Below are 8,907 nucleotides of genomic sequence, written 5' to 3'. Positions count from 1 at the left end.
TGCCTCCAATTATTCCAGCTGTTAGCAACACCTGGGCAATCCCAAGAGAATGTGGATCGATGCCTTTTTTTTCCCCCCCGAAAGATAAATATTAAAAAGAAAAAAAAGCGCATCACAACACCAGAGAAGCCGCTGGCAGGGTTGGAGGATGCCCGCCTGAAGGACGAGCCCACAGGCAGGACAGGAGCCAGGGTCAGCACCCTGCCAACAGATCAGAAACCAGCGCCCCCTGCCAGACAGCCTCAATACGCCTTTGCCCCTAAGAGGGAGCGTGCTTCCGGGGCGCATGCATGAAGTCACCGTAGGGGCCTCCCAGCTGCACATGCCGAGGTCCGGTGACTGAACGCTGCGAGCGTGTGAGCGAAGCGCGTGAACTCGTCCAGGTTCACTTGGGAGCATCTCGGGACCCTGGTGTCCATAGGTAGCCAGTCACCTGCTTTACGCCGCTGAGCCGGAGCCTTCCCTCCCCGGGTTCTGCTCCTCCAAAGAGCAGATGTCTGCCTTTGACATTTCGTAGAGATGGCAGAGGCAGAGGACTTGAAGGCGTACATCCCTTCTACGACGCGGTGGGGTCAGATTGTCGGATGGTGCTAAAGGGGAAGGCGCCTGGTGCTCCTTTGCAAAATTTTTGTGGGCTTGGATCTTCCCTGGTGGCTCAGGAGGTAAAACGTTTGCCTATAAAGCGGGTAGAGCCGGGTTCAATCCCTGGGTCGGGAAGATCCCCTGGAGAAGGAACTGGCAACCCACTCCAGTATTCTTGCCTGGAAAATCCCATGGACGGAGGAGCCTGAAAGGCTACAGTCCATGGGGTCGCAACAAGTCGGACACAACTAAGCGACTTCACTTTCTTTTTTAAAGTAGTTGTAATCATTGTTTGGGGGGACAGAGGACTGGCAAGTAATGTACCTGTCCTTCAGTTCAGTTCAGTCGCTCAGTTGTGTCCGACTCATGTCCATTGAGTCATTGATGCCAGCCAACCATCTCATTCTCTGTTGTTCCCTTCTCCCACCTTCAATCTTTCCCAGCATCACGGTCTTTTCAAATGAGTCAGCTCTTCCCATCAGGTGGCCAAAGTATTGGAATTTCAGCTTCAGCATCAGTCCTTCAACTGAATATTTGGGACTGATCTTCTTTAGGATGGACTGGTTGGATTTCCTTGCAGTCCAAAGGACTCTTAAGAGTCTTCTCCAACACCACAGTTCAAAAGCATCAATTCTTTGGCACTCAACTTTCTTTATAGTCCAACTCTCACATCCATACATGACCACTGGAAAAACCATAGCCTTGACTAGATGGACCTTTGTTGGCAAAGTAATGTCTCTGCTTTTTAATATGCTGCCTAGGTTGGTCATAACTTTCCTTCCAAGGAGTAAGCGTCTTTTAATTTCATGGCTGCAGTCACCATCTGCAATGATTTTAGAGCCCAGAAAAATAAAGTCTGACACTGTTTCCACTGTTTCCCCATCTATTTGCCATGAAGTGACAGGACTGGATGCCATGATCTTAGGTTTCTGCATGTTGAATTTTAAGCCAACTTTCTCACTCTCCTCTTTCACTTTCATCAAGAGCCTCTTTAGTTCTTCTTCACTTTCTACCATAAGGGTGGTGTCATCTGCATATCTGAGGTTACTGATGTTTCTCCCAGCAATCTTGATTCCAGCTTGTGCTTCTTCCAGCCCAGCGTTTCTCATGATGTACTCTGCACAGAAGTCAAATAAGCAGGGTGACAATATACAGCCTTGACATACTCCTTTTCCTAATTGGAACCATTCTGTTGTTCCATGTCCAGTTCTAACTGTTGCTTCCTGATCTGCATACAGATTTCTCAAGAGGCACATCAGGTGTTCTGATATTCCCATCTCTTTCAGAATTTTCCACAGTTTTGATTCACACAAAGGCTTTGGCATAGTCAATAAAGCAGAAATAGATGTTTTTCTGAATTCTTGCTTTTTTGATGATCCAGCGGATGTTGGCAATTTGATCTCTGGTTCCTCTGCCTTTTCTAAAATCAGCTTGAACATCTGCAAGTTCACAGTTCACATATTGCTGAGGCCTGGCTTGGAGAATTTTGAGCATTACTTTACTGGTGTGTGAGACGAGTGCAATTGTGCGGTAGTTTGAGCATTCTTTGGCATTGCATCAGTTCTTCTTATGTTCTATTAACTCTTGGCTGCCTGGTAGCTTTAGTGGAATTTCACAAATGATACATTGTTGGGCTTCCCTGATATACACTTTCTTTAAAAAAGAAATCTGTGCTTGTTACTTTTATAGAGGTGCCAAAAGTAATCATCAGTTCTGCGGGACAGCAGATAAGTTTTTTGTTTTTTTAATGCACTCTGTCAAATTTCCCTGATATACAACTTTCTTTAAAAAAAAAAAAATCTGTGCTTGTTACTTTTATATAGGTGCCAAAAGTAATCATCAGTTCTGTTGGACAGAAGATAACAGTTTTTTTTTTTTTTTAAATGCACTCTGTCAAATTAATATGCAGGGGGTAGGGCTGGCTTTGACTTTGTTAATCCAAACTTAATTTGGTTTTATGAGGTTAAATTTAGAATTTTTGATTCTGTTTTGACTTAAGAAAACTATTGTTTGTACCAGAATTACTTTTACAAATAAAAATGGCTATGTAGCCAATGTTTCCTGCCAACACTGTTGCTTTCTATAGAGTCTATCCATTATGTTAAACAGAACTTGAGACTAAGACTTTGTTTTAAAGATTTATCATTTCTTTATAGATGATTTCAGTTCAAGATATTTTTCAGATTAATACATTGACAAACTCTCATTATGGAATAAACATCATGCAATCATACTGAATAATTTTACGTTTGCTGCTGCTACTGCTAAGTCGCTTCAGTCGTGTCCAACTCTGTGCGACCCCAGAGACGGCAGCCCACCAGGCTCCCCTGTCCCTGGGATTCTCCAGGCAAGAACACTGGAGTGGGTTGCCATTTACTTCTCCAATGCATCAAAGTGAAAAGTGAAAGTGAAGTCGCTCAGTCGTGTCCAACTCCTAGCGACCTCATGGACTGCAGCCCACCAGGCCTCTCTGTCCATGGGATTTTCCAGGCAAGAGTACTGGAGTGGGGTGCCATTGTGTTTAAGGATGTTTATACATAGTACATGGGTTTGGTTGATTAGTCACTAAGTCATGTCTGACTCTTGTGACCCCGTGGACTGTATCCTGCCAGGCTCCTCTGTCCATGAGACTTCCCAGGCAAGAACACTGGAGTGGGTTGCCATCTCCTTCTCCAGGGAATCCTTCCAACCCAGGGATCACACCTCTGTCTTGGCATTGGCAGGCAGGTTCTTTACCACTGAGCCACCAGGGAAGCCTGTAATCATTGGTAAAAGTCTAAAAAAGCTATATTGCCTATTACATTTAACTCTAGTTTCTTAAGTTTTTACTGTGTCTTTTACATAATATAATGTAGGCAGACTACCTAACTTGCTGTTTTCTTTATTGATGACTAATACTTCAATTCATTTTCAGAGAAAATTTCTTACTTATGAGGTTGAAAACTCTGTACTTCTCTTGGCCACTGTGTTAATAGTTCAGTGTCTAAATTTGACAGTTGTCTGTGAAGAAAGCTTATAAAGCTACATTATTGTAGTCTATGTTTTTATATTACACTTGAGATCTATATATATATATAGATTTATATACAATGTGTTTTTCATTAAAATAGTATACAAAGATTAAAGAAGTTTTAGCAGTTTGGCCCTGCTGAAAGTAACATGGGCGTCACTGGGCCCCCTTGGTGGTCTGTTGCCATGTCGGTATCATGCTTGGTGGGGTACTGCATCCAAATCTGGAGGTGGCTGGGGAAGTCAGAAACTAAGGTACAGCTGGCCCATCCGGCTATGTGGTGGCAGCGGAGGAGGGCCTGGCATTTCCAGGGCTGCTGACAGGGCAGCGGGGAGGTGGGCAGCAGGGAGGGAACCTGAGACGGCACCTAAGACTTACATCCATGCATACATTTGGATTCTTCCCTGGGTGTATATCCAAGATCTATCCACGTTTCCTCATAGTTGTACTTTATCCCTTTTGTTTTCTACCTAGCATTGGGTAATATGTAGCATAATGTACTTATTGATTGGCTTAGTGATGGCCACATAAGTTGCCTCCGACTGTTTTACTAAGATAAACAATGTATTGTGCCCCCCACTCCCACCCGTTCCTCTATCCGAGTCTGACTCCTCAAGGATCAACCTGAGTGCTAGCAACTAGTAAATATTTAATCATCACTTTTGAAACTGGTTTATGCAGGGTCTCGAAAACCAGGTTGTGTGTTTATTTGAGTGGGTCAATTTGCTGAAAGCAGATTTACAGAAAGCCACTTGCAGAATGAAAAAAATGTCAAAATCCAATTTGCCAAAAACAAATGCTCTAAATTACCAATTCCATGCACACTTGAGACCTATTAAAAAGTCTTAAAAGCCTTCTGTGAGGTAAGCCAAGGAGCAGGGGCAGAGCGTGAGCATACAGAAATAGAGATGAACTGCAAACTTTGTTTAAGAAAAATCCCCCCTGTCTTTGTACCAAATGGCTGGGGTACATGCAAAACTAATGCTCTGAAAAAAATCTAACTGGCAAACTCACTTTCAGCTGCTAGTAACAGGCACAGAAATACAAACAAAACTGGTTTTATTTCCTAATAAACTGTCTAGAGATAGGCAGGTGCTAGTGTTGGATCAGTGGTTCAGCTGCTTGAGGATTGGCGTCTCTGTGGCTCTCTTCACCCCTCCTTCCTTCATGGCTGAAAGGACTATTGCAGCTCCAGTGATCATTTTGGTGCTTGTGACAGAAGAGAGGGAAGAGGTGCCCTAGTTGTATCTATCACTTTAATCAGGGAAGCAAAAGTTTTCCCAGAGGTTCCATGGTCAAAGCTGTGTCCCCCAGCCACCCTCGCTGGAAGAGAGTCTGAGACAGTGAGCATTTATAGCTTTTCCAGGGTCTTTAGTGGAAACAGATACAGGGGAAAGGGGTTGGGAATGGTGGCAAGTGGGACCACCAATGTTATAATTAAATATAATTAACTTCTCTTTCAAAATAGGTAGCTTTTAAGTCAAGAAATGTCTATCAACAAGTTTAAGATTATAACTTAAAACTCAGTTCTAATCATGACATATTTTTTTAACAGATGCGTTTCTGCTACATTGCTTTTCCTTTCTTTCCTCCCTAACATTCTAGAGTGGGACTAAAGTCAAATTAATCTTTCAAGCAAAAGAGAGGGAAAATCAAAAGACCAACAGTGGCAAAATGCTTTCAGCCACTCCCCTGCTCACTGTCCTTCCACACCAAACAACATCTGGAAAACATTCCCACATTTGCTGGCATTCAAAAACTGATACAGCTGACCAAAGTCCATGTGGTTTCCTCTGGCTCCATTGACACTGAATACTTTTTCTTCAAAAACTGAAAATTTTCTTTGTCTCTCCATGTCCTCACTTGTACCATCAAAAGGAATGTCTTCTCGATGGCGAATTAAAATTCTCTTCCAGTTTAATTTTCTGAGCCTGAAAAGAAATTTTCAGAGTAGAAATTTTGAAGATGTGTAAAGCCCTGAAAGTAGAAGTTATAAAATACATTTATCAATGCCTTTTCCTAGAAGTAAAGAAATGTCCTTTCATCTCACATGGATTTTATTTTACTCTGATTCCAGTAATGTGTGATCAGTCATGTCTGTTTTGCAATGCTATGGACTGTAAGCCCGCCAGGCTCCTCTGTCCAAGGGCTTTTCCAGGCAAGAATACTGGAGTGGGTTGCCATTTCCTCCATATCCCATCCCCAAACTCATTTACTGCTATTATCACTGCCTAGTATCAGCATTTGACAAATGTATGAATTCCTGAATCTCAACCTCTTGAAGGGGCTTGTCATTTAGGGTATCAGTAGAGAAATAAGGTTCCCTGGTGGCTCAGACAGTAAAGATTTTGCTGCAATGCAGGAGACCCGGATTCAGTTCCTGGGTCAGGAAGATCTCCTGGAGAAGGGAATGGCAACCCACTCCAGTATTCTTGCCTGGAGAATTCCACGGACGCAGAAGCCTGGCAGGCTACAGCCCATGGGGTTGCTAAGAGTCGGACATGACTGAGCGACCGATACTTTTCATTTCTCACTTTCAGAGAAATAAGATTAGAAATCTTGTTCCACAGGGTACACACAAGTTACAGCATCACTAAGATGAGAGAAGAATCAGATCCATAGAAATGGAGGGGACAGTAGACAGTGTTGTGGGCAGGGGCGGGATTTAATGTCTATCTACAGAACATCTTCTCTGTGCCATGTGTCAGGTGAGGGGAGTACGTTGACCAAATGTGAGTGCCGTTTTAGACTAAATCCTGTTATGACTTCAGGAACACACAGATTTCCACATCTCTAGTATCATGTGATACATGACACAGTGACAGATTTTTTTCCTGGGCTCCAAAATCACTGCAGATGGTGACTGCAGCCATGAAATTAAGAGACACTTACTCTTTGGAAGGAAAGCTATGACCAACCTAGATAGCATATTAAAAAGCAGAGATGTTACTTTGCCAACAAAGGTCTATGTAGTCAAAGCTATGGTTTTTCTAGTAGTCATGTATGGATGTGAGAGTTGGACTATAAAGAAAGCTGAGTGCTGAAGAATTGATGCTTTTGAACTGCAGTGTTGGAGAAGACTCTTGAGAGTTCCTTGGACTGCAAGGAGATCCAACCAGTCCATTCTAAAGGAGATCAGTACTGGGTGTTCACTGGAAGGATGGATGCTGAAGCTGAAACTCCAATACTTTGGCCAACAGATGCAAAGAACTGACTCATTGAAAAAGACCCTGATGCTGGGAAAGACTGAAGGAAGGAGGAGAAGGGGACGACAGAGGATGAGAGGGCTGGATGGCATCACCAACTCTATAAACGTGAGTTTGAGTAGACTCCAGGAGTTGGTGATGGACAGAGAAGCCTGGCGTGCTGCAGTCCATGGGTCACAAAGAGTCAGACATGACTGAGTGACTGAACTAAACTGAACTGAGTATCGTGTTGCATACTGTAATAACTGACAAGGCATACAGAAGTTGTGAAAACCTTGGACTTCTCTGGTGATACAGTGGAGAAGAATCCACCTGCCAGTGCAGGAGACATGGGTTTGATCGCTGGTCCAGTGAGATTCCATGTACTGTGAAGCCACTAAGCCCATGAGGCACAACTCCAGAAGCCTGCATGCTTTAGGGCCTGCAAACCACAACTCCTGAAGCCCCTGCCTGGCACCCTAGAGCCAGCAAGTCACAACTCCCGAGCCCGTGTGTCTAAAGCCTGGGCTCTGCTACAAGACAGCAGACCGCAACTCGAGAGGAGTGCCCACTCGCTGTAAGAGGAGAGAAAGCCTGCACATAGCAACGAAGACCCAGCACAACAACAACAAAAAAGGCTGTGATAGCCAACCTTGACCAGAATTCTTCACAGGCACTCTGTGGGCCTTCCACACAAACAACACCAGGTTTCCCAGGCATGCTAAACCCAGACAGGGAAAGCTCCTTTGCCCACTCGAGAATACTCTTTCTTTTGTATTTGTTGTAGATGTGATGGCTGTAGATCCAGAGCCTTGTGAGAACGTGGTCGCCTGGCTGGACTATACTTCCTGGAGCAGGGGATGGGGTGACGTCTTTGCTGATGTAGCCAGAGGCATGTTCTCGAACCCACTCTGTGGCATTCAGGATACAGACATCTCCGAGACAGTTCTTTTGTAGGTATGCGGACAGATCCGTATTCAGCCGAGCCTGCTCGGATCTACTTAATAATTCTGACCTGATGGAAAAGATATGGGATTAAACATTAAATCAATTTTCTCAGAACAAACTTGAGAAGTGCTTTTGTTCTCAGATTAGTTTTTCCTCTAAAGTTGGCCAGGGTCTGTAACGTACCTGACAGTAATTTCAGGCAGAACTGCAGGGTATTTAAAAGGAAGAATACAGGCCAGAGAAAACATCACCTGATTAAAAAAACAGAGAGAGAGAAAAATTGCCCTAAGTGCTGTTTTAAGTTGAGACATATTTCAGTGCTTCCAAAAGTAACACTGAATTACCATTGCTTCCTCAGATACGTCCAGGTTCATACTGATTGTAAAGTAAACTTTTGAAGATCGTCCTTCCATGGTCCTCTTTTCAATGCATTCTTTCAGTTCTGCTAAAGCCAGCTGGTCATTCACGATGAGCTCGTTCTCACCAGGGAACATACTGGCCAGCAGGTCTAACTCAGAGAGTTGGGCCTCTGCCTGTTCAATCTCAGTCATTTCGGGGTACCTGTAAGTTTCTAAGAAGGTAAGGATAAGAGAGACATTTATAAATACAGTCTTGGGAGAACTCAACATCGGTACATACTGAATATGGGTACTTACTGAAAATCTGATTCTTAATAAAATATGACATTTAATCAGAATACCTTCTGTGTTACTTTCAGATGTAATATACTAAGGATCAAAAAGGGGTTTCCCTGGTAGCTCAGTGGGTGAAGAATCTGCCTGCAATGTGGGAGACCCAGGTTTGATCCTTGAGTCAGGAAGATCCCCTGGAGAAAGGAATAGCAATCTACTCCAGTATTCTTGCCTGGGAAATCCCATGGATAGAGGAGCCTTGTGGGCTATAGTCCATGAGGTGGCAAAAAGTTGGATGTGATTGAGTGACTGAACCACCTCCAAGGATCCAAACTATAGGACAACCCAATGACAGTGATAAAACTCCAAAGAAACCCAGGCACCAAATTTCTCTGTATGTAGATAGTTGATGTGGCATCTTGAGATACCACAACGAGCAATTACATGGAAGTAAACATGGAACAACAGACTGGTTCCAAATAGGAAAAGGAGTACGTCAAGGCTGTATATTGTCACCCTGCTTATTTAACGTCTATGCAGAGTACATCAT

The 8,907-nt window shown here is 43.6% G+C and overlaps 1 protein-coding gene across 1 annotated transcript in view; it reads right to left on the bottom strand.

Moving 5' to 3' along the window:
* Positions 1-4,261: 4,261 nt before the first annotated feature.
* The window catches only part of RWDD2B (RWD domain containing 2B), a 14,220-nt gene continuing 9,574 nt past the window's right edge, over positions 4,262-8,907 (bottom strand). The window contains exons 3-6 of the mRNA XM_010844670.1: positions 8,070-8,296; positions 7,909-7,976; positions 7,430-7,792; positions 4,262-5,523 (exon numbers count right to left, since the gene is read on the bottom strand). Coding sequence (XP_010842972.1) covers positions 5,289-5,523; positions 7,430-7,792; positions 7,909-7,976; positions 8,070-8,276 — 873 coding nt within the window. The 5' untranslated portion in view covers positions 8,277-8,296 and the 3' untranslated portion in view covers positions 4,262-5,288. The remainder of the gene's footprint in view (positions 5,524-7,429; positions 7,793-7,908; positions 7,977-8,069; positions 8,297-8,907) is intronic.

This window comes from Bison bison, unplaced genomic scaffold (genome assembly GCF_000754665.1).
Source record: "Bison bison bison isolate TAMUID 2011002044 unplaced genomic scaffold, Bison_UMD1.0 scf7180017864204, whole genome shotgun sequence".
NCBI lineage: Eukaryota > Metazoa > Chordata > Mammalia > Artiodactyla > Bovidae > Bison > Bison bison.
Note: the sequence above shows the minus strand (reverse complement) of the source record. Positions and strands in the feature narration are given on the sequence as shown.